Below are 24,607 nucleotides of genomic sequence, written 5' to 3' on the forward strand. Positions count from 1 at the left end.
GCCAAGAGCATCTGGCAGAAAACCCTTCTGTCATTGGAGGAAACTTAGAGGGCTTTTTTTTAAATTATTTTAATTTTCTATTTCTGAGCAAAGAGATAATATATTTCTTGGGGAGCCTGGTAGAGAAAGGTACATTCATTCCTCACTTAAAATTGCCAATAGGTTTTATGACTTGAAGTGAAAGGAGAAATAATGAAACCACTTTTACTTAAAGCTAATTGATATAAACAAGAGTTAAGCTTCTGTGGCATTTCATCAACATTATAATGAAACAATATTGAATAAAAGGATAATATTCAAGATTAGAGAATTAAAGAGATGATACAGATCTTTCTAGCTGATCTGAAGCACAACAGAAGGAAACGAAATGTTTTTTTAATTAGCGTGAACAGCCTGGCTTGGGTGAAATCTTGTCTCCAGCTGACGAGTTGCAGCCAGCAGTGGGGAGGAAGTACAAGGTGTGGATGCTAACGGGATGTAAGCCCACAGTGCTGCCGTAGCTGTAGGAAGGCATTGCTGCCAGACTGATGATTAAATGAACCTAATTAGGTGAGAGTCTAGGTATGGATAAAGGTAGGGTTAGGTAGAGCTCACTATAAAAAGGCTGGGTTTGGGAATAAAATATTTCAATGTTGTCTTCGTTTGGGTTATTTGGGAGAGGAGCCCAGGAAGCACCAGAGGAGAGTGGGGAAGTGAGAGGGATGGAAGCCAATAACGAGTTAGCAGAATTGCCAGGTGGGCAGATGTTGCTTAATCTCTCTGTAAGCTACCGGGAGCCAGGGCCAAACACAAGCCTCTGAGACCCAGAGCGGCAGAGCTGGCATTTTTATTCACTAATTCCCACTCGTCCTTGGTCGAGGGTTCTGTCCAGCCTGTTCGATCCTCAGCACTTTTGCCAGGTTCTGGTTTGGGCCTCAGGCAGAGTTGCTATGTGGTATTGGCAATTGGAAGCATTTAGTTGACACTGGGTGGTTGGTGACTGCTGATGGGACAGGGCGGTGAGCCATTCACCATGCCTACTACAGTGATCGATTTTAAAATTGATATAAAAGTATTAACCACTTCACTAGTTAACAATCTTCAATTTTTTTTTTTTTTTTTTTTTTTTTTTTTTTTTGCAGAGACAGAGAGAGGGATAGACAGGGACAGACAGACAGGAATGGAGAGATGAGAAGCATCAATCATTAGTTTTTTTTTGTTGTGCGTTGCAACACTTAGTTGTTCATTGATTGCTTTCTCATATGTGCCTTGACCACGGGCCTTCAGCAGACCGAGTAGCCCCTTGCTCGAGCCAGTGACCTTGGGCTCAAGCTGGTGAGCTTTTTGCTCAAACCAGATGAGCCTGCGCTCAAGCTGGTGACCTCAGGGTCTCGAACCTGGGTCTTCCGCATCCCAGTCCGACGCTCTATCCACTGCGCCACCACCTAGTCAGGCCAATCTTCAATTTTTAATAAAGATTTCTTTATGGTAAGGAACGAGGGGAAGGCACACCAACTCTGTCATCCTCAAAGTTCCCTTCACTTTATTGTTTGAAACCATGAAATCCTGTCAGAAAACCAGCAGTCACCCCAGCCTTGTCCTCAACTCTTCTCTCCCTCACCTCTTACACCCAGTCCACAAAGCTCCTTCAGGTCTACTTCAAAACAATTGGGAATTCATCCATGTTGCTCTGCTGCCCCTCATTAGACCAGGACAAGGTTGTCTTTTTCCTGGACCATTGCAATGGTCTCCTTCTAGGCTCCCCACATCCACTATTCTTTCAGTTTTTTGAACCCATAAGACTTTTTCTTGGAATGTTCCTCCTCCCGACCCCATTTCAGCCCGACCCTAGTCCTCCAGTGACTTGCTCCTTCCTATCCTGTAGGTCAGGCTGAATGTCACTTCTTCATTGAAGACTTTCCTCTCTCCAGAAAGATTTCCCCATCCCACCTGCTATTCCCAACTCAGTTCCTGGTTTTCTTCTTGGCATGTTTCACAATTTGTAATTGTGTTGTTTATTTCACCTTTCTCCCTCTCTGGAATGTAACCTCTGTAAGGGCAAGGAACACATCTGTCTGCTTGACCACCATATGTCTTGTAGGGTTGCCATATTTAGCAAACAACACTATAGTTTTCCCAGTTAAATTTTAGATAAATCCTGAATACTTTTTTAGTACAAGTATGTCCAAAGGTTATATTCAATTATTCAAGGTTTACTTGAAATTAAAATTTAACTAGGTATGTTATATTTTATTTGGCAACCCTAGTTCTCAGGCCCTGACACAATGGCTGACCCTCACTATATATTGTTGAATAAAAATATGGTAGCAGAATATCAAAATTGCTACTATGGCAACAAAGTGGGGAAAGTGCTAAAACGACAGAAATAAATATGACCTCCTATTCCTTTCTGTTCTGATATGCCTGTCTCCTCATTCCAGGAGAACCTAATCAACTCACATAAAGTCCCAGCAGCCCCATATTCTGGAAGGATGCTGGCCCAAGGAAGGGGCCATTAAGAATCTGTCTGGTTGTGGTCCGAGTACAGGAGCTCTTGATCTTTTTTGGCACAAATCTCCCCAGACTGTGAGCTCATTAAGGGAAGAGATGACTTCTTCTTTTTCAATAATTCATCCCCAGCACGTCACTCTGTCGCTGGCACATAGTAAGGACTCAAAGGACAGTTACTGAATGGACTGATAAGTGAGTGAATAGTAGGGTGACCAACTGTCCTGTTTGACGAAGACTGAGGGGTTTTCTGGGATGCAGGGCTTCCAGTGTGAAAATTAGGGCAGTTAGTACCCTCAGTGAATGATGCTTACTCTCAGTGGCTGGCTTTCCAGTCCATTATCACTGTATTGGTTGGTATGTGACTACCAAGATCAGACAGCTGGCTGCCCTGGCTGCCCATCTGTTTAAGGATGACACTAGATGTTTGAAGCTCTGCCAAGCCCTTTTGCTCCCCTATGCTTGGACTAACTCTGGGGCCTTGGCCATAGCTTCAGCCTGAACTCATGGTCCTTATGTTGGCTTGTTCATCCTTGTGACTTGGTCTTGTGGTCTGTGGTAGATACCCTATACTTGTCCTTCTGGGATAAAGGCACTCAGGCCAAGCATATACAAAGGTGTCTCAGTCCAATTGCGTGGACTTAGTCCTGGCTGCTACAGGTCTGTTCTATCAAGTGCTGGTTATGACCAATAGCCACTTCCACACAACATAGCAAGTATTTATTGAGTAATTAAGCCAACAGCCACAGAAATTTCCAAATAAATTTCTACAAATGCCTCAGTCACCTGACTATAAAAAAGTGAGTTCTCATTTTAACCTGCCCCTCCCCTCAATACTGCCAGAACTCACAAGATTCTAAAGGAAACAAACCCATTCTCAACTATGGTAGCAATGCTCCAGTCTCAGTTAGGTCCAGCTGGGTTCCTGGAATTGGGTGTAAAGTGGCTCTTGAGAGGCTCCCAGCACTTGTAGTAGTTCTCATCCAAGCAACTGGAGGTCTTGAGCCCCCACTTGGTGACGGCCATACTTAGAGAAGACTCAAACATAAATGCCTGTAGGAAATGATGAGGAAGAAGAAGTGAGGGGAAAACAAACAAATCAGATTAGATGTCAATAGACAAGGTGGGAGTAGGCAGATTCTTTTTTTTTTTTTTTTTTTTTTGTATTTTTCTGAAGCTGGAAACGGGGAGAGACAGTCAGACTCCCACATGCGCCCGACCGGGATCCACCCGGCACGCCCACCAGGGGCGACGCTCTGCCCCTCCGGGGTGTCGCTCTGCCGCGACCAGAGCCACTCCAGCACCTGGGGCAGAGGCCAAGGAGCCATCCCCAGCGCCCGGGCCATCTTTGCTCCAATGGAGCCTTGGCTGCGGGAGGGAAAGAGAGAGACAGAGAGGAAGGAGGAGGGGGTGGAGAAGCAAATGGGCGCTTCTCCTATGTGCCCTGGCCGGGAATCGAACCCGGGTCTCCCGCACACCAGGCCGACGCTCTACCACTGAGCCAACCGGCCAGGGCCCAGAATCTTTGAATAAGAAATCATGTGTGCTAGCATGGTGAGGAGAGCAGGCCCAGGCCCTGGTTTCTGGCTCTGACCCTGCCACTTATAAGTGAGTGAGACTGTATGCAAGACCCCGAACATCTCAGAGACTCAAGGTTCATTCTATAAAATGAAATGGGGCACAAAAGACTCACATTGTCTTTATAAGATTATAGAGCTAAATGCATTAGATCCAAGGGCAGAGATAGAGCAGTCCTAGAAATATTCATCTTCTTGGGGGTTCTCACTTACTGTGGCTATGTCTTTGTGAGGGATGCCACACTCTCCATTTTGAAGAGGTGGAAACTAAGGCTTACAGCTGGAAATGACTTGTCTAGAGTGATGGTAGCAAGAAGTGGCAGAGCTGGGATTTGAGCCTTTCTTTTCATGACTCTGATCAAGAGATGAGCTGGGAAAAGTGAAAGGAGGAAAAGAAAGGAAGCAGGAGGCAGAAATGGCTGTTGCACATTGAGAAAACCCATCCAGGCCCTGGCTGGTTTGCTCAGTGGTAGAGCATCATCCCAGCATGTGTATGTCCCAGGTTCAATTCCCAGTCAGGGCACATAGGAGAAGTGACCATCTGCTTCTGGCTCACCCTTCCCCCTCTGGCTTCTCTTTCTCTTTCTCTTTCTCTCTCTTCCCCTCCTGCAGCCATGGCTCAATTGGAGCAAGTGGGCCCTGGGCACTGAGAATGGCTCTATGGCCTCACCTCAGGTGCTAAAATAGTTTGGTTGCCAAGCAACGGAGCAACGGCCCCAGATGGACAGAGCATCGCTCCTTAGGGGACTTGCCAGGTGGATCCCAGTCAGGCACATGCAGGAGCCTGACTTTTTGCTTCCTTGCTCCTCAGTTAAGAAAAAAATTTAAAACAAAAGAAAAAAAGAAAAGAGAAGAAATGACATCCCAGAAGGGAGTGAATGGATGTCCTGCTGTGTTCAGGAGGTTTTTGTCTGGAATAGTAAGATTATGTAAGTGCTCTGTGCATTGTAGACATTCCAGCTTCACTGATTGCTAATTTTCCTACTCAATGTGGCTTTTAAAAGCAAAGAACAAAAACAAAAACAAAAACCCAAAATAAAATCCTAGAATTCTTATGTGTTTATATTGTTAGAAAATTTAAAAATACAGATGGGTGAAAGGAAATTAAAATTCTTTGTGCCACAATCCAGAGAACCCACATTAATGCCTGGTATCTAATATACATGAACTTCTTTTTGCCCAAAACGATGGAGACCATTGTCCCTGCCTGACTTGCCATGACAGGCTCGCTGTGTAGACCAGCTGCGATCATGTGGAGGTGCCTTCCATGTTGTGACACACCATTTAGATAGAAGGCTTGTTATCATGGCCATTCTTATTGTTGTCTCTTTGCTGATTGCTTCTTAGGAGCCTTGCTGTCTGGCTGGAGTAACAAAACCCCACCCCAGCTGAGCTATGAAGACAGTTTTGTATGAAGTTAATTTATACCAAACTGGAATAAGAATGAGGCTTATAGACATGCCGGCGTCCAAATTATATAATGGGAAATGGTGAGGAAGCCCAAAGTTAGGACTAGATAAAGTGTTGGGCCCTCTCTCCTGGGTAGTCTGGGATTCCTTGCTACCCAGGGCCTCCCAGCCCTCAAGCTCTTCATATAAGAGAGTTGTTTGTCATTAGGGCTCCAACCCCTAGACCTCACTCACAGTCTTGCTCTCATAAAAACAGCCCTGCCCTGTTCCTCACTGTTGCAGAACACCACTCCGGTAACACGAACTATCCCAAACGTTATTGAGCAGCAACTCTGGAGTAGCCTGTGCCCCTCCAGGAGCCTTCAGAGGCACTAGCTTAACTGAGATTCTCAAACTACGTTTCACAGAGAAGCAGGGGTCTTCAAAGACTCCGCAGAGGCCCTTGAAGGGTCCAAGGAGCTGAAGTCAAGCAGATTGGACTCTTTTCAGCCTCCCCCTGCAGACCAGCTCCGTCAACTCTAGGCCCAGGATTGAGACTGAAAGCAAACTGCACTGGACAGAGGGACAGATAATGCTCCCTGCTTAGGTAGTTTGTAAACTGGGCATGGAGTTATGCGGGCCTGCGCTATTCATTTTAAAGTCAGGTGGCATTGAGGGCATTTGTTTAAAAATGTAACACAAATTTGCATATGATGTAGCATAAAATTACTTCTTGTGGTCCATAAACTCTACCCCCACGAGTGCAAAAATAAAATCAAGTACTGCAGCTGTCTGCAGTTGTGTTCAGCTTCAATGTTTACGGCCTGACACAGGAGGAATACAAAACAGGTTTTAAATCCCATCAGTTTCATCCCATGCCAGAGGAGAGCAAAAGAAAATGAGAGAACAGCAGAGAGTCACAGTCCTGACTACAGCGATGCATTCTTCCTGACCCTCGTTGGCCTGAGAAACCAACTGAAGATGACATCCTGCACCTTCTGCTACTGTGGGCCTAGGGGATGACTTCAAAAAGCAGGAGATGACTCTGAGACAAAGCATATACACACAGGGCTGCGTGCAGGTAAGGGAGGGCCCTTCCCATAGTACTAATAATACTCCCTCACATTTGACCAGTTCTGGACAGTCTGTAAGGTTAAATTGCAGCCACTTGCTGGGTTGGATACCCATTCTACAGATGAGGAAAATGAAGCACAGAAGTTAAGTGACTTATTCAAGGTCACACAGGAACTAAGAGCTAGGATTTGAACCCAGGCTTGATTCCAAGTCCCTTTCTACCCTCACTATAGTAGGAGTTTAGTATCTACAGAGGGGTCTGCCTGCACATGGGAATAGGCACACACCCTCCTCTCTAGACTCCTTCTCTGTGACTTGGTAAAGATAAAAAATAGATACTCCTGGCCCTGACCCATTGGCTCAGTGGTAGAGCATCGGCCTGGTGTGCAGGAGTCCCGGGTTTTATTCCCAGCCAGGGTACACAGGAGAAGCGCCCATCTGGTTCTCCACTCCTCCTCCTCTCCTTCCTTTCTGTCTCTCTCTTCCCCTCCCGCAGCCGAGGCTCCACTGGAGCAAAGTTGGCCCAGGCACTGAGGATGGCTTCGTGGCCTCTGCCTCAGGTGCCAGAATGGCTCTAGTCACAACAGAGCAACGCCCCAGATGGGCAGAGCATTGGCCCCTGGTAGGCATGCCGGGTGGATCCCGGTCGGGGCATGCGGGAGTCTGTCTGACTGCCTCCCTGTTACCAACTTCAGAAAAATACAAAAAGAAAAAAAAATAGATACTTCTCTCAACAAGAGTGGGGAGCCCAGAGGCCACCAGGGCCCGCCACTTAACTCGCTTACCATGGTGCCATCAGCAACCCTCTCAGGTACCAGCTTGGCTTTGCTGGCCTTCTCAAAGCAGTCAGCATCAGGCCCATGGGGCGTCATTGCGCTGTGCAGGCTGCCCCCTCCTGGCAGGAATCCACCTTGCTTTGCCTCATAGTGACCTTTGATGAGTCCCATGAATTCACTCATGCAGTTCCCTGGGAAGGTTGAGGCAGTATTATTTTTATTACCCAAGGCAGACCAGTAAACATCAAGACCCCTCAAACATTATTTCTGCAGAATACCAAGAAGATAGGAGAATCTGATACATTTCATAAGATGAATAAAGAATACAGATTGACAGAACAACCCCAAAACATTCATTAGTGTGAAATTCTCGGTAGGCAAAGCTCTACTTCCTGGTCATGTGGATTAGCAGAGGTCCTGTATTCCACTGCCTGACAAAAATGTGGACAGATCAAAGAAAATCAGGGTCCAGGCAAGAATTTTAATAATAATTGAATGTAAATTATAATAAAGAATGGCTGTACTCCATCATTTATGCTTATAAGCCTCATCAAAATTATCTTCTTTTGTGATCTGAACCCCTTTCCAAACAGCCCCTCGAGTATACATGTATCACCATATTTCTGGTTCCCACGCTAGAAAACTGAAGTGGTGTGTGTGTGTGTGTGTGTGTGTGTGTGTGTGTGTGTGTGTATGAGTGATGTAATGGAAAGACGGTGGACTTAAAGTCCATTATTAAATAGTTATCTGTGTAAAAGGATCTCAGTATCTGCAAAAGCCAGTCCATAGATGCCATATTCTAACAAATCTTATCTTCTGTATCTGAATCTGGTATCATCTTATTCTTCCAATCTTAAAAATGGCTGTTAGATTCATTCTTTTATTTCTATATCCCTTGACGTTAGCTTCATAGAATTCTAAAATTTTAAAATTGGAAGGGATCCTTACTTCAACTCAATACAGAAGAATTTTCTATATCATTCCCGACAAATTATCTTTTGTGCTCTGCCCGTATGCCTCCTTTGAATGGAAGCTCTCTACTCAGAAAAGCTGCCTGAGCTGCAAACTACCTAAGCTCTCTACTAAACAAAGTTCAGAGTGTTAAAAAGTTCTTTCATATGAAATGGAAATTTGCTTTCACATAAAGTACATTGGTCCTAGTTGTGACACAAAATTTGACAGAATTTACCAGGTTCCCGCTCTTAGAAGTATGTTTCTATTGAAATAAAGCTTTTATTAGAACAGCAACAGATTTAGAGCAAGAGTTAAAGAATTATAACATCTGAGTAAATTGAAGTGCCTTTTCATTCATTCACCCACCTACCCATCTATCCATGCATCTGTTCATCCCCCTCCCCTATTCATCAGTATATATAATTGAACACTGTGCTATGTACTGATGGAGATGAGTAAGAAATAGCCTGTCTAAAATCACTCATAGTCTGTTCCAAGAAAGTGCTAAGAGTACAAAACATGAAGAGAGTAGAGTGATATGGCAGTGGCAACCCTTGCAAAGCCAAACATTTGACATTATAAATACCCCACCCTCTTCCTTGCATGTGAATTACATCTAAGTGCCAACATCTTTCTGTAACTGACTAAGCAGCCATACCCACCCTGCTGCAGGCCCCTAAAGAAAAGGTAAGACCCAGGTCATAGCTCCACTTGTTTCTCTATGAAGCAGAAAGAGAGAAAAAGAAGTGACTATAGGCATAAAATGTCTCAATTTTAAAAGCAGTTCTGCTCATGATTTAAAAATGCTGTCACACTCCTCACTCCAGTATGTGTCCTCAGGGTCACCCTCATGGCCTAATTTTAAGAAGAGAGCAAGACAGAATTCAGCTTTGATCTGAATATGAGTTTACGTAGCAATGAGTGTAGTTATGACATTTCTATATGACTTTCTACATTTCAAAGGATAGTAGGAGGTAGACCTTGCCTTTCTGATTAATGTTGAAACCAGTTGACCAAAGTGCATTAAAATGACTGGAGGCAATGTTTCTACACAAATAATTCTCCACTTCCCCTATAAAGTCACATCAAAGTAACAAATATTTTGATTATTGCTCAGATAATATTTTAAATATCTCTAGTAAAAAAATAATTTCTAGCCCTGGCTGATTAGCTTGATTGGTTAGAGCATCGTTCCAAAACATACGGATTGCTGGTTCAATCCCCAGTCAGGGCACATACAGGAACAGCTTGATGTTCCCGTCTCTCCCTCTCTCTCTCTCCCTTCCTCTCTCACTGAAATCAATAAACAAACAAAAATTTTAAAAAGTAATTTCAGATTTAGAGTCTGTTGTTTTTCCAGCCAACTTGAGGCAACTATATCTTTCTTGAAATCTATCTATCCTAGGCCTGATTGACTTGCAAGACTTTTAATAAAATTATGAGAAACATTTCACAAGGCCATTTGTTTCAGGCAGTCTGAACTACAAACCAAAATCAAGGAGTGGGTTGAGAGCTTGGCATAGTAGCAGACATGTCCAACTCAGACAGCTCTGTCCTTCCCTCCCTGGGAAGGAGACAGCCCCAGGCTACCATTTCTCAACACTGGGTCTCTATACCACCTTCATAGGACTCTCTTGACTTGCTTAAGCAAAATACAGATTGAGGTTCCACTCAAAACCAACTAATTAAACTCTCTGAGTGTGGGCCCTGGGAACAAAAATTGAAAAACAAAAAAAGCATTCTAAGTAGTTTTCATGTCCCCCAATGTTCTTAAACATTGGTCCCTGGAATAGTAGCTTTGGCTTCATGTGGGAACTTATTATAAAGGCAAATTGTTGGGCCCTACACTGGACTTACTAAAGCAGAAATCTGAGGGTGGGCCCAGGAATCTGTGCTTTAATAAGCCCTCCAGGTGACTTGGACAATGTGCTAACTTTGAGAGCAATTACCTGAGGCACATACAGCAACCCCAATACAAGAACTATGCAAATTAGAGAATGATCAAGGACTAGATGTGTGGTAAAGGCGCTAAGCCAGAGCAGTTCTCTCTCCTTGACAATAGGTCCTCTAGAGCAGTGGTCCCCAACCCTCAGGCCGCGGACCGGTACTGGTCCGTGGGCCATTTGGTACCAGTCCACAGAGAAAGAATAAATAACTTACATTATTTCCGTTTTATTTATATTTAAGTCTGAACAATGTTTTATTTTTTAAAAATGACCAGATTCCCTCTGTTACATCATCTAAGACTCACTCTTGACCCTTGTCTTGATCATGTGATACATTTATCCGTCCCACCCTAAAGGCCAGTCCGTGGAAATATTTTCTGACATTAAACCGGTCCGTGACCCAAAAGAGGTTGGGGAGCACTGCTCTAGAGAACTAATTTTCAGGAGAACAGTTAAGACCTGTGGTGTGCTTAACATTCTTCAAAAAGGACAGTTTGTTACAATGTTATTCACAAAGCATCTTGTGTCTTTGTAGTAGTAATTAATTGTATCCTCTTCCCAATCGTAATGATGTCACCTGGAAAGGTGCTGGAATGTGACCATGAAGTGGCCTTCTTCCATCCTAAAGACCTCTGCAAATGCCTCAGTTGCTCATTCAGAGCACCTTTCTATCGTGTGGCGCCCTGGCATCTTGGAAGCTGGTACTGCGGTTAACTAAGGTAAGGGGTTTGTTTTTTAGAATGTTGCTGCTCAGAGATTTTCCAGAACTCTATGAACAAAAATACACTCTCCAGGAAGTGAAATTATACATCAACCTTTGGGTTGGGTTTACAGCTAAGCTACGTCACAATTAAAAATGCCAACCTTGTTAAGTACAACCTCATTCTTGGTGATGCATTCACTATTAGGTAACTAATTAAATATTTATTAGATGCTTATCATGCACGAGCACTGTGCTAGGCACATCAGTTAGTGGTCATGAGTGTCTGCTCTGGTATTAGACAGCCTGACTCTACCACTTAACTAGATGTGAGGCCTCGAGCAAGTACCTAATTCTTCTTGTCTCAGTCCCATCCTCTGAAAAAATAAAGGGGATAATGATACTACCCATCTCTGACAACTGTTATGAGGACTGAAAGAGTTAATACTTTTAAAAAACTTATAACAGAGCCATAGAAATCAGGCAATAATTGTTAGCTGTTAGTAATAAAATAATATTAGTAAAACAAAAATGATAAATTCATAAGTTCTGTTTTAGGCAATGAATGCTTTGCAGAACCTGCTTCCAGAATACGGTCCACCCCCTACTGCGAGCTGCAGTCTGCTCTACCCTGCCGGGATAACTGGAGAAGTCACATTTGACTGGTTCTTAACCAGACCTAGGTAGTTTGGTTTTCCCAAACAACAAATGAAACAAAAGGAGCACCTGAAACAGAAAGCAATGTCTTGCTTCACACTTTATCAGCCCGTTTCCCTCTCTTCAGAGCCAGAGGAACTGGGCCTAGGCATTACTAATGTTTCCCTCTCAGAGTCGACACACCACTGCCATCCCATGGGGAAGTTGTGCTATTTAAGCAGCTAACAGTCAGTCTGGGGAGCAGCACCTGGGCCTCGGGGGGGGCAGGGCGTCCAGAAACGCCTCCGGCAGTATTCCCAATGGGCACCGCTCACTGCTTTGCTGTCTCTTTGGTTCTCAAATGTGGCCTGGCAAAGGGGAGACTTACTGTGGTAATAGGGAGGTCTGAAGGTCTTATCAGCAACCCCCCATCGAGGTGGGAAGATGACAAAGTCAGCGATGGCCACTCCAGGGCGGAGAGACTTGGCAGTCAATACTGTGAAAATGGACGGGTCCTGTGAAAGCACAGGGAGAGGCTGACACACGAGGGAAGGGAGGTGACCGGACAGTGACCCACATGTTCCCCACACAGGAAGGGGTTGTTGAGTGACACTCTAATACTGATCAAACCACATGGGTCAGGTTCAGAAGTCTGGGCCTGTCACTGAGGCTCAGTAATCACTCATCTCACTTCCCCCCTTGCTGTGCTTGACCCAAAATGAGTTCACACCAGTTAAGAGGATTCCGAGAGGCTTTTCCACCCTGCTGAGTCTATTTCATGTAAGTACTACCCTGTGGGCCTGAGAACCAGCTGAGCCTGCCTGCCTCCCACCTCCCTCAGGTGACCAGAGCCGAGCTGTGCTGCGGGGAGCTCTTGGCAGAGAGGACGCTCAGAGTAAGGTGGCGATAGAAATACAATATCCAAGCTTTGGCACAAATGTAGGATCTGCTTCTCTTTGGGGGGACCACAGATCCCATATGGTATTCTTCTTGCTTTCTGACCCTTGTTTGATTCTGAAATTTAAAACACACCACATACATCACTAGTTGGGTGGTGGTAGTTTAGAGGGGAGCAGGTAGGGGAACTGTTATGATTTTAAATGAACTTTACAGTCCATTAGTGGAAAGACTGAGGTTGAATTTATTTGGAATCAATTATCAGTTTGCTTTTAAATGCCATGCTGTGGTCTGAATTCAAAGATGATTGAGAACTATTCCCTACCCCTTTAGCATTTCTGGTGGAGGGGTGTGGTAGGTGGACTACAGGAGTAATAAAATAGGTGCATGAACAACTACTCACAGCAAGGTGCCAAGGGCAATCTAGCTTTATCAATAGAAATTCAAGAGAGTACAAAGAAAGGAGTGCCTGTCTTTACCGGAGAGGATCAGGGAAGGCTTCATAGAGGAGGTGACATTTGAGATAGGTACTGAAGACTAAAAGGAGAAAGAGAAAGAGAGAGAAGGAGGAGGGAAGGAATGAAGGAAGGAAGGAAGGAAGGAAGGAAGGAAGGAAGGAAGGAAGGAAGGAAGGAAAGAAGGAAGGAAGGAAAGAAAGAAGGAAGGAGGGGAAGAAAGGAAAAGGTACTTTAAGCACAGAAAACAGGAAAGACATCAAAATGCACACAGGTTTTATTAAGAGGCAAGAAAGCTAACGCGGAGGGTGCACTAGCAGAAGGGAAAGGAGTAAGAGGTGGTACTGGAGAACAAGTCCATGACTAGAAGGTGAAGAGCATCCAATACCACACTTCAGAGCTCAGAGTTAATTAACCCTGAGCCAGTTAATAAACCACAGGGAGCCAGCCAGCAAAGGTTTGCTAACGCTGTGGTAGAATGATCAGATCTGAATTTTGGAAGAGTAACTGCAGCAGCAGCAGCTGCAGAACTACAGAGGAGATGGAACCCAGGTAAATTCAAGTATAAAAACCAACCCTATTGCTGTGCGAGTTAACACTCATCTATCATGGAAAATGATCTGAAACTGCTAAAGAAAATGTAGTGAGGCCAAAGAAAGCTCTGTCAGTGTCTCAGGATCCTTTTTCATGCTGTTCTGGGCATGATGTTTCATTTTCTTTTCTTTGGTATTTTTCGGAGTTGCTGCTCTTCAGAAAGGTGGTTTTGTCCCCAAGGGATAGGCTGAACTGGCTAAGAATAATCTTTCTGTCCTTGGTTCTCTGCTTTCTGCTCTAATTATCCCTCTAGCTTGTGGGTTAAGTTAATCTATTATGAACTTGGCTACAAAATGAACTGTCCCCCAGGACCCCAGAGCTAGCACTTTATCAAGAATGTGGGGCCTCTGGGGCCTGCACTGTAGACCAGGGACCTATTTGTGGATCCTTAATTGAGTGAAAAATATGACCAAGTTCATACTCTAGAATTTCTTTGGTTTAAACTCAAGCACTGAGCACTGTGAGTAACTTTATAAGAGAGCTGTCTGCTCCATTACTGCTAGAAACAGCCAGAAGTAGAGGCACTGAAGTATGTGGCAAGAGCCCTTTTCACGAGGTAAATAAGTTTTTAGCCATCTGCTGTGACTACTTTTACGTAGAGAATGGAGCTGTGTTCATGGGTGAATGTGTCTGGCCTGGCTTCCTCACTAGCTATGTTATTTACTCTTCTACCAAAGCCTTGCTGCAGATCATTCAAATTCTTGTCAGCACAATGACAGATGACTATATTTATGGCTTCCAAGGGTGACACTGAAAATGTTAAACCTGCGAATCTTAGGGGTCTATTGTAAACCAAAAAGCCCCCCTCTCCAGAGGCCCTCCGGGGCCCAGACTTACTGCATGGTCAAAAGCCACTGCATTGATGACCATGAAGTTCTCCAAGTTGTACTTGTAGGGAGTGTAGTTCCCATGCCAGGCCACGACATTGAATGGGGAGACATTCTGGTTGCAAAAAAGAAAAAGCAGAAAAGGGTGATCTAAGCACCTAGTGCTTTTGTAGCTGTGATCCCAGGCTGTACTTCGCATCACGCTCTTTTTGGATTGTTTTTGTTCTCCTAATTTAATCATAGCATTCTTTGGGAGAAGTATAACCCTGAATCATTCTGTGGGTGCTTCCTACATCCTCGAACTATCCCTTGTTCAGCCACGAACCCTATTTTTTTGGTTCATGAGCTGCAGCTGCCCCTGATCACATGTGCGGCAGCAGAAGCACAGCACATTCTCCAAGCAGTGCTTTTCAACGATTTTTTTTTTCAACGATTTTTAGCACAACTGTGAGCATCTGTGGATGCCGGCAATTCTCAGACCATCTGGGCCGCCCGCTGCGTTTCCTTGTGCGAAGGGCAGGTGTTGGCTGTGACTGTTCTCCAGGTGATTGCTGCCTAGAGGAGCTTCCAGCAGACACAGTGCCCGGTGGAGAGCGCAGGAGGGCCAGAAGGTCTCTAAGAATTCCAGCCCCAAGGACTCGGGATTTCAGAGCAATCCTAAGGTGATGCTTCTTGAGTGGCCCTGGGTGGGAGATAAGTGTTCTGTTGTAGATCAGTGTTCTATTGTAGGAAGGTTGCCCCACAGCAGATATGGGTCTATGCTGGAAACAGTATCCAACTCAGAAGGTTCTAGACTTTCCTGGAGGGACTACTGACAGGTGTGACTGGTGTTAAGTGTACTGACTAGAGGTGGGTGGTGTGGTATCTGAGCCTAGGAATAGTGAGAGGACATTGCCATTCCTAGGCCTGTGGGATATGGGAAGAAAACATTACAGAAATCCAGCAAGAGCTGAAAACACGAAGAAGGGGCTGCCGGTAAGGTGCTGGTTAATATTTTACAACCAGCAATCTGGAAACAAAGCAACAACAACAACAACAACTCTGATTAATAGCATTTCTGATTTCTGGGGCATAAATACTCTCACCATGATGATTTTTGAGCTACCGATGTGCTGGCACTAAGCCCAAAGCTGGGAAAGAAGCCAAGCCAGTATGAACTGGCTCCTGCATGCACTGGGCTGCCCAACACAAGCTGAGATTGTGGAGGGATACAGACCCAGGAATGGAGGAAACAGGAGAAGAAAAGCTCCAACTTGTCTTTTCTCCTGCCCTTCAGTTTCCTGTGAGGACCTCCCTTCCACTAGTTGAACCCAACCAAAAGTCATCTGGCTGGGAAGCTGGGTGATACAGTCCATGTGAGTCAAGCTCCAATGACATAGATCATGACAGAGAAGGGAGAAAGGGTCAGTACGAGCTCACACAGAGGATAACCAGCACAGGGTCCACTCAGAAAGTGGAATTACTGGGGCTGCTGGCTGCCTCTAGAATAATGGTTTTCTATCAACTGTATGTCAACAATAATATGGAGAACATGCTTAAATTGAGTACAGATTCCCATTCCCCGCCCCTAGAAGATGTTGTTCTTGCCAGGCCAGAGTTGTATCTAAGAGTCTGTATTTTAAAGAAGTCTCTCTAATAAGTTCTGATGCAAATAGTCTCTGAACCACATTTTGTGAAATCCTGACCCAAAGACTATGAGGGTGACAATATATCAAGGAGGGTAACCGTTAGCCCTCAAAGGTTAGTTTTAAGTGCCAAACTAGTTGGCCTCTGTTGGTTAGCATACCTTCTAGATGCTGTCCAATAACATGCCTTGGCAAAATACAGGCAATAAGTCAAATGGGCAAAAGTGAAGCAATGAATAATAGTAAACAAAAGAGATGTTTGGAATTATGTTTGTTATATGATTACTTTATGCTAAAATATTATATATTCAGTTTATTAAGGAATAATAGAATATATACTAATGTTATACTATAGATCAGGGGTAGTCAACCTTTTTATACCTAATGCTCACTTTTGTATCTCTGTTAGTAGTAAAATTTTCTAACCGCCCACTGGTTCCACAGTAATGGTGATTTATATAAAGTAGGGAAGTAACTTTATAAAATTTATAAAGCAGAGTTACAGCAAGTTAAAGCATATAATAATAATTACTTACCAAGTACTTTATGTCAGATTTTCGCTAAGTTTGGCAGAATAAATCTTTATAAAACAACTTACTATAGTTAAATCTATCTTTTTATTTGTACTTTGGTTGCTCCACTACCTCCCACCATGAAAGCTGGAACACCCACTAGTGGGCAGTAAGGACCAGGTTGACTACCACTGCTATAGATGATATAAAATATATACTAACATTAGTATAGATATATTACAGATTATGTTACAATTATTGTTTTTATTATTATCTATGCCTTTCCTTATCTCCTGAATTTACTAGGCTGGTGGAATAAACCAAATCAAACTAATTATTTGAGTTCTACTTGTTCTGTATCAGGCATTGCTACTATCTGAAATATGGTGACCATTGATGAATATATATCTTGGATGGTCTGCCTGTTAACTCATCCCCCTTTTCAGAACATATTATGCTGTCTGTATATTATGTTTTGCCCACTGTTTATATCCCTGGGGTTTTCGTTACTTGGTGAATAGAAAGAGCATGACCAACATATATGGTTCTACCACTTACTGTGACATTGGACAAGTTATTTGTCACTACCTGGCTCGTTTTCACACCTACAAATAAGGCAAATAGTATTTTATTTGTGGTGTCTTAGTGGTGTAGTAAAGATGAAAGGGTATGTGTAAGAATTTTAACACTGGCCTTGGCAATTGGTAGGTGCTCAATAACTTCAGTCCCTCCCCTGCCTACCGACCCTCTTTACCTGTTTGGCAGCAAACAGCTTTCCCTGGTATTTATTAATCACAGTGTAACCACCTGGCACTTGGCGATCTTCATACCAGGCAACGGGTATCAAGAAATCACGAGGATTGGCCAAACCATTGGCTCCTAGAATGAAATAGTCTCTTAGACACTTTTGAAGTCACATTGGAAAGATGCTCATGGTGGCACAAAGAAAAAAGGCCTTGTTCTATGTCAAGAGCCACCCTACAATTTGCTTTCACTGTCATCATCATCATCATTGCCAACATCATTTCCCAAAGTTATAGAGTGAACAGGGTTTATAAAACCACTTTACATATATTATTATCTCATCACTATAGGTGAGGGAAGGAGAGAGGAGGAAGAGACTAGAAAATAGGAAAAGGGAAGATCTGATGGAAATATTAGACTTTTTTCTTTCCAAGAAAACCCTGTTGACTCTAGAATGCATCTACAGTCCTTGACCTATAGTCCTTGAGAAAGGTCACATACTGTTGCCCCAGGTGTGCCTCTGCTCCTCAGACAGAACTCAGAATCAATCCAAGTCTGTCAAACTGCTCTCCAGCCTGACGAATCTGTCAAGGAGAAAGCATACAGGACTCGCCTACTTACTTTTGCTTTGCAAGTGTTTCCTCCAGAGAAAGAAAATAAATCAAAAGGCCAAAAATGAAAAGTGTAAGTGCAAAAATATAATTTAACTCTGAGAGGAGAGACCTGGGGAGTGTTTTATCATTTTTGGCTCCTGGGGTTAAAAAAAAAAAAAAAAGCCCCCAGCTGGTTAGAAAATTACACGCATTTTCCAGAGGGTCCGTGCTCCATGGCCCCTGGGAGCTATGCTGACTGCAGAGCAGCAGGAAGCCAGAGCAAAGTGGGAAGAGCAGGTGGTGAGCAGGATGACAGAGGGCCCTCCATGGCTCAGCTGCCTTTCTGCCACCTCCCACCTTCCTCTGACTATTTAGATCCTCCCCAGGGAGTGACCAGAGGCACATGCTGGCCTGTCCCTGTTTTGCTTTAAAAAAGCTGTTGACAAGGAAGGGAAGAATTGGGAGATAAGACCACCACCTTCCGCAAACATGCCAGAGATGAAATGAGGGCCAGTTCTCCCGACCACTCTTTTCACTCCAAGAGATGTTTGGACAACAACGCCTCCTATCACCTTCAGTCCCCCCCTGCGCCTCCTGCCTCCAGCTTGCCAGAAGAATCAGGTGCGGGGGCATGTTAGTTCACTTTTGAAAGTTGTAATCTGCCATGTGGAGGCTGTGGCTTCTAGCTTCTTCAAGGCACTGAGCGATGTACCCTTTTTTGCTGTTAAGTGTTGAGATTTTGTGGAGGGTGTTCAGTAGGTTTGTGAAGCTCATAGATTATGTGTCTCTCAGTCTGTTTCCCTTTTCCACTGGAATATATAGCACCTGCCATTTTTATGGCTTCTCACTATATTGTCTTCATATAACAAAATAACTTAAGAAAATGATATCCCTTCTGTTCACAAAGCTCATCCCTACTTGTATGCTTTTGCTTAAGCTGTTCCCTGTCTTCTTTAGTTTTCCTCAACTTTTCATCAAGAATTAGCTAAAGCTCTTCTCTTCTGTGAAGCTGTTTCTGGTGATCTGGCCCATGGTATCCCAAACTTCTATACACTATTGGGGGGTACTCTGCTCTCCAATAGTCTATATACTATTCTAGAGAAATTTATAATGGCTTATATTGGGTCATTTTCTATTGTGCATGTTACGCATGTGTGGGAAGAGCCTTATGTTACCCTTGAAGTTTCTTTTTCCTTTTTTAAAAGATTATAATTATTTATTTTAGGAGGGTTGAGAGAGAGAGAGAGTTAGAGAGAGAGAGAGAGAGAGAGAGAGAGAGAGAAGGTGGGAGGAACAGAAAGCATCAACTCCCAAAGGTGCCTTGACCAGGCAAGCCCAGGGTTTCAAACCGGCGACCTCAGCATTCTAGGTTGATGCTTTATCCACTGCGCCACCACAGGTCAGGATTGATGATGTTTCTGTCACTATCCTCAGCTCAACATTGGAGCTGAGACAAGGTGATGGGTTAATAGATGACTAAGCTAATAAACAAAGATTTCATTTCATCAGTTGGGTCAGCCATACTACATGGAGCCCCTAAACTAGGAGGTCTGACAGGAAAGTCTGGCATTGCTCAGGGGGTTCTAATGTTTCTAAAATTTCCATTTACACTTGGTCCTAGAGAAGAAGTTGTTCAAAGGAAAGTTAAAGTTTGAGTAAGATAATGAGGGGAGATGGATATTTAACTCTCACGCAATTATCTGTGATCTATATCTCAAGCCAGCTTAGAGGCTTATAGTGAAAACTTACCAATTGGTCCCAGGTCAGGCAACTCGAAGTGGACACCGTAGACCTCCAGGATGTAGCCCCTGGTCTCCTCAAAGACATCGACACTGAACCGCATTCCTCTCTGTAACAGAGAGCAGACACTGGTGTGCCCTCCCACGTTGTACCTGTGGTTATAAGGAAGCCCCGGAGCTACTGCCAGCCCCACATGCACAAGTAAAGCTGTCGTCTGTTGAGATAGGTTTGAGAGATAACCCGTTCAAAGACAAGTCAGAAATAAAAATTTAAATCCGAATTGCATCTGTGATTCAAACCAACTCTAGTCTATTCTTTCATTTGGTTCAGAGATAACAGTACCCTAATGTAGCCAAGTTTTTAAGAAATCCATCTTTACTGCCCTCTACCCTCATCCTGAGCTGTGTCCAGAGTGTGTATAGGTACTTAGGAAAGTGAACTGATAATGTTTTTGCTTTATGATTGTGTGCTCTTTTAAAACAAAGAAGGCACACAAGCCTGTTTACCCTTCTGCACAGGGAGCTTTCTCTGTAACTCAAGCTCCTTCTCCATTGCCCAGACATAACAAAGAAATTTTAGAGTTGGAAATAGCAGCAGCTGCAACATCTGATTGCTCCCAAATTAGAGAGAGTCAGGGAGAAGGGGACAGACACATCACTCACCTGAATTACACAGATCTCATTGGGCTGCACAAGCATCTTGCCAAACTCAGTGTAAATGAGAAGTTTTCCTTTCTGGGGAACTAACAAAAACAAAACAAAACAGTGCAACAGTGAGCATTTCTTTTACTGCAGGAACCGCTTCTTGAAGAGGAGAAGGCTTAAGGATGGCATTTTCTTTTTCATTCCCAATGAATAGAGCTTTACTGAATCTCATAGGGAAAAATATATGACAACTTAGGTTACCTATTTTATTATCTAAAGAATGTGAGTGAAAAAATTGACTGTTTTTTCTTTTATTTTCCTTTTTTTTTGTTGTTGTCAGGAAAAGAGCTTGTATATGCACAATTCTGTGGAATGACCAGAAGGGGAAAAAAATCACTTATTTCTGATACTTTCAGCAGAAGACTGTCATCTGCATGTCTAATATCTACACCAGGGATAGTCAACCTTTTTATACCTACTGCCCACTTTTGTATCTCTGTTAGTAGTAAAATTTTCTAACCACCCACCAGTTCCACAGTGATTTATGAAGTAGGGAAGTAACTTTACTTTATAAAATTTATAAAGCAGAGTAACAGCAAGGTAAAGCATATAATAATAATTACTTACCAAGTACTTTATGTCGGGTTTTCGCTAAATTTGGCAGAATAAATCTTTTTAAAACAACTTACTATAGTTAAATCTATCTTTTTATTTATACTTTGGTTGCTCCACTATCACCCACCATGAAAACTGGAACACCCACTAGTGGGCGGTAGGGACCAGGTTGACTACCACTGATCTACACCAAAGTGTTCAAAATATTGGTACTAAAACCATCAAAAAAGAAAGGGCAGAGCAGAGAATCTCTAATAGACATTCCATTTTAGGTGCTATCATGAAAATCTGTATTTAAATTTTAGATAGCAATGACAGTCTTTTCTTGGGCAAGTATGAAGGCAAATAGAGTTATCTTAATAAGTTAATCACATCGTGGTGTTACTCTTCATTTATTTCCAGCTGCCCAGATCTCCCATATTAGAAGGACTCAGCAGAAATGGGCAAAATCAGAAAGACCAGGACTTAGAGTGGGGGCTTTGAGATACACTAGGAATCCTCTCCAGACCACCAATTGTCTTTAGACTTTAGTTGTAGATTTCACTTTGAATAAGATTGAAGAATGAAGAAAAGGAATATGTATAAAATTAAAAAGCAGCTTGTGACTAATGCTAAATTCACAGTGAAGAGGTCCAAAATCTTTAAAACTTACCAATCAAGAAGTCTCCATCTGAATTGTAAAAGCATCTGAAACATATAGAATCATTCCTGTGATTTTTCAATTTTAATACCATTTAGACAAATTAATTTACTGTGCAAATTATTGTTCAATATCCACTCTGTGCCAAGCTTAGGGCTTGGTATAAAATGGTGTACAAAATGACCCAAGCTCTGCCCTCATGAAGCTTAGAGTCTAGTAGGAGGTTGGATACAATCAAACAATTACAGAACTATGGATATATCATTATAAACTGTAGTGGCACTATAAAAGTCAAGTCTAGAGGAATGAAAGAATAATGGACATGATCTAGCTTGAGGAGTCAGCAAAAGCTTCCCTGAAAAAGGGACATTTACATACAATCTGAAGGAATCATCTAGGCAAGGCTTTAAGGAGGGAGAACATTCCAGGCAGAAGGAACAGTATGTGCAAAGCTTGAGGCAAGAGGACACATAGCAGGTTGTAAGAACTGAATGAAGGCTAGTGTGGCTCAAGTGGAGAGAGAGGAGGTGCTTGATATGAGGTTGGGCCCCAAGGGACATCTCTTGTGCCTTGCCATAGGGCTATGATCTTGGACCTGATTCATGGCTCAGATAAGTTTAATGACTTGCCCAAGGTCACTCAGTCAGGAATGGTAAAATTACCTTTGGACACAACAGTCTGGTTCAAAAATCGATATGATATTCTGTTTCCCAAAGAAAAGGCAGGAATGCCATTCACATATGTTTTTCTAATTTAAAAAAAATAATATCTGAGCTCCTCTATTTAGGAATTTTAAGCTTACACAAAGTTATTAGCTGAAGTCAATGTCTGTCAGCTTGACCTGTCACTGACAGGTGGTCCTAATGGCTGCTCTTGAACTCAAGAAGAGTCTTGGGAATCTTGGAAATTAAGACTATTCTAACCCAAATCTGGTTAAAGTCGAAATGACTCTTGGACTGCTCCTGCTTTCCAGTGCCCCATCATCCCTTTTCTATTTCCATCCTTATGTGACATTTAGCTTATGTCACAGGAGTCAATCAAGATGGAAACACTCATTTATTATTATTAATAAGTGCACATCAACATTGCTCTGGGGGAAAAAACCACAGTAACAAAAATAACCACCTGGATTTGACCCTCTGGTGTGCAGCTTTGGGGGAATGGGGATGTCTTGCCTCAGCACTGAGCCACGTACCTGTCCCCCATGGAGGTGTTGCAGAGGAAAATGTGGACAGCAAGCCCATTATTAGATCTGATGTCTCCAGCTCCACACAAGGTATGCAGGCCCTGGGAGAGAACCCCAGGAGAGAGAAGGGTGAACATGAACAGTGCGTAAGAGGCCATCCCTCCTCCTGGCCCCTGAGGGCCTGGGGATGGGGTTGGGGGGTTAGGGGAGGAAGGTTGCAGCATTAGGAACCAGTTAATGCCCCTCATATACACCAGACCATGTGGGCAGCCCTCTGTTTATGAATAAGGTCAGCCCCAATCTCTCCAGAGCAAGGCAAAGGGAAGCACTGACCAACTGTAATCCTCTGTTGATCATGCACAGTCCAAGAAACTGCACACACAGGCTTTCTAAAACAGCCCCCAGCCCCAACACACAGATTACAAAAGAGCTAGCCCCAAAGAGGGTGCTCTGCTCCTCCAAGGTCCATAATTCACATGGGGGGGCTGCTTGTATTTTAACTCAATTTTCATTTTTGGGGTCTATGTAGATGAGTCTACACAGGGTTTGGAGCACTTAGTATGGGTTCAACATCATCCAAACAAATTGGCCTATGGCTGGACACCTGTACTCTCCCTAAGTTAACCATGAACTGAGGTTGGTCTGCAGAATCTTCCACTATCTTCTTTGAGCCCCACTTTCTTCAAGCTCCTCTTCTCCTTCCCCACACACCCCTTGCTCTGAGCACAGGTGTTCCTATACTCTTAGCACCTATAACTGCCAAGTAGAACTTCTAATCAGCATTGTACTAACTAGGGTTGCTAGCCTGAGTTGATCCTATTCTAGTCCAGGGCTCTATTTCAGGGAGTTCCTAAATTTGGATGGGAAGAAATTATATATTTATTTTTACTAATTTCTGACTGAAATTTATCATTTCCTTTAATTAATAAACATAAGCAACAAACTACAGCAGTATTAGAAGTGCCTGTAACCTTGACACTGACAAAAATCATGGATATATTTAGATCACACTATAGTTGTTATAGATCTCCCAAAACATCATTTATGCTTATCTTTCTAATAACCAGAGTTATTAGACCTTCTCATAGATTTTGTGATTTACTGCATTAATAAGGAAACATACATATTACTATAAGCCAAACCAAATTCATTTTAATATTTTTATCACTGTATTTCAATATAATGGGCTTCTTTGTAATTTTATATAATTTATTTTATGCATTTAAAAACAGAGGCTTCACCCGATTATCAAAGGAGTCTTTGTTCCAAAAACAAAGGAACCTGAAAAGGTAAAAGCTCAATTTCCATTGGCTGTTAGGACATGTAAATAGCCCACAAGTGCCCTTTGTTTTCAGAGGGGAGATGGTGCCGGGTAAGTAAGATCTGCCTCGGCAGGGCCTAAAGCAGGGGCAGGGGATGCTGCCTTGGCCGTCTGCCTCCACCCTGCTCTGCTTGGCGATCAGCCGCAGATGGCTGGGTCGCTCACCGAGGAGAGGAAGAGAATGGGAGGAGAGAAAGAGCGGTGGGAGGGCGTGAGTAGCGCTGACTTACGCTCACGAAGTCCACCTTCTTTTGAGATGCTTTTGGAATCTCAAATGGTCTCCATCTAAGCTGAAAAAAACAACAACCACATACAGGAACATGATTTCACAAGGGGAAACCGTAGACTTTCCAAATAAAAAGAATCGATTACAGAGAAAGGATTGCTGCTCTCTGCGAGCCTCTGACCATTTGTGATTTTGTTATTTTAAATGTAATAACTATCCATCATTTCCTTAAGGGGGCTCAGCTGGGTTTGTGTGTGTGTGTGCATGTGTTTTTAACCCATATGCATATATATTATTATCTTTATTAGTACTTTAAATTATAAAAATTTTAAAAAAGATATCATTGCTTCTTATTTCAGAAACTATTTGTTTCTTTGAACATTTTGCTCAGGCACATCAGTGAGTTTTGACTGATGCTGCCTGTAATGCTATTTATATCAGCTCCTCTTG

General features: G+C 43.1%; 1 protein-coding gene and 1 non-coding gene across 2 annotated transcripts in view; both read right to left on the reverse strand.

Moving 5' to 3' along the window:
• Positions 1–3,171: 3,171 nt before the first annotated feature.
• The window catches only part of HGD (homogentisate 1,2-dioxygenase), a 44,554-nt gene continuing 23,118 nt past the window's right edge, over positions 3,172–24,607 (reverse strand). The window contains exons 5-14 of the mRNA XM_066347390.1: positions 24,162–24,221; positions 22,620–22,711; positions 21,437–21,471; positions 20,188–20,267; positions 19,535–19,634; positions 17,203–17,327; positions 14,322–14,426; positions 11,927–12,053; positions 7,312–7,493; positions 3,172–3,540 (exon numbers count right to left, since the gene is read on the reverse strand). Coding sequence (XP_066203487.1) covers positions 3,391–3,540; positions 7,312–7,493; positions 11,927–12,053; positions 14,322–14,426; positions 17,203–17,327; positions 19,535–19,634; positions 20,188–20,267; positions 21,437–21,471; positions 22,620–22,711; positions 24,162–24,221 — 1,056 coding nt within the window. The 3' untranslated portion in view covers positions 3,172–3,390. The remainder of the gene's footprint in view (positions 3,541–7,311; positions 7,494–11,926; positions 12,054–14,321; positions 14,427–17,202; positions 17,328–19,534; positions 19,635–20,187; positions 20,268–21,436; positions 21,472–22,619; positions 22,712–24,161; positions 24,222–24,607) is intronic.
• TRNAT-GGU (transfer RNA threonine (anticodon GGU)) lies at positions 3,928–4,003 on the reverse strand. The gene has a single exon. It is a non-coding gene; the product is annotated as a tRNA-Thr (tRNA).

The sequence above is a fragment of the Saccopteryx leptura genome, chromosome 8 (genome assembly GCF_036850995.1).
Source record: "Saccopteryx leptura isolate mSacLep1 chromosome 8, mSacLep1_pri_phased_curated, whole genome shotgun sequence".
Lineage (NCBI taxonomy): Eukaryota > Metazoa > Chordata > Mammalia > Chiroptera > Emballonuridae > Saccopteryx > Saccopteryx leptura.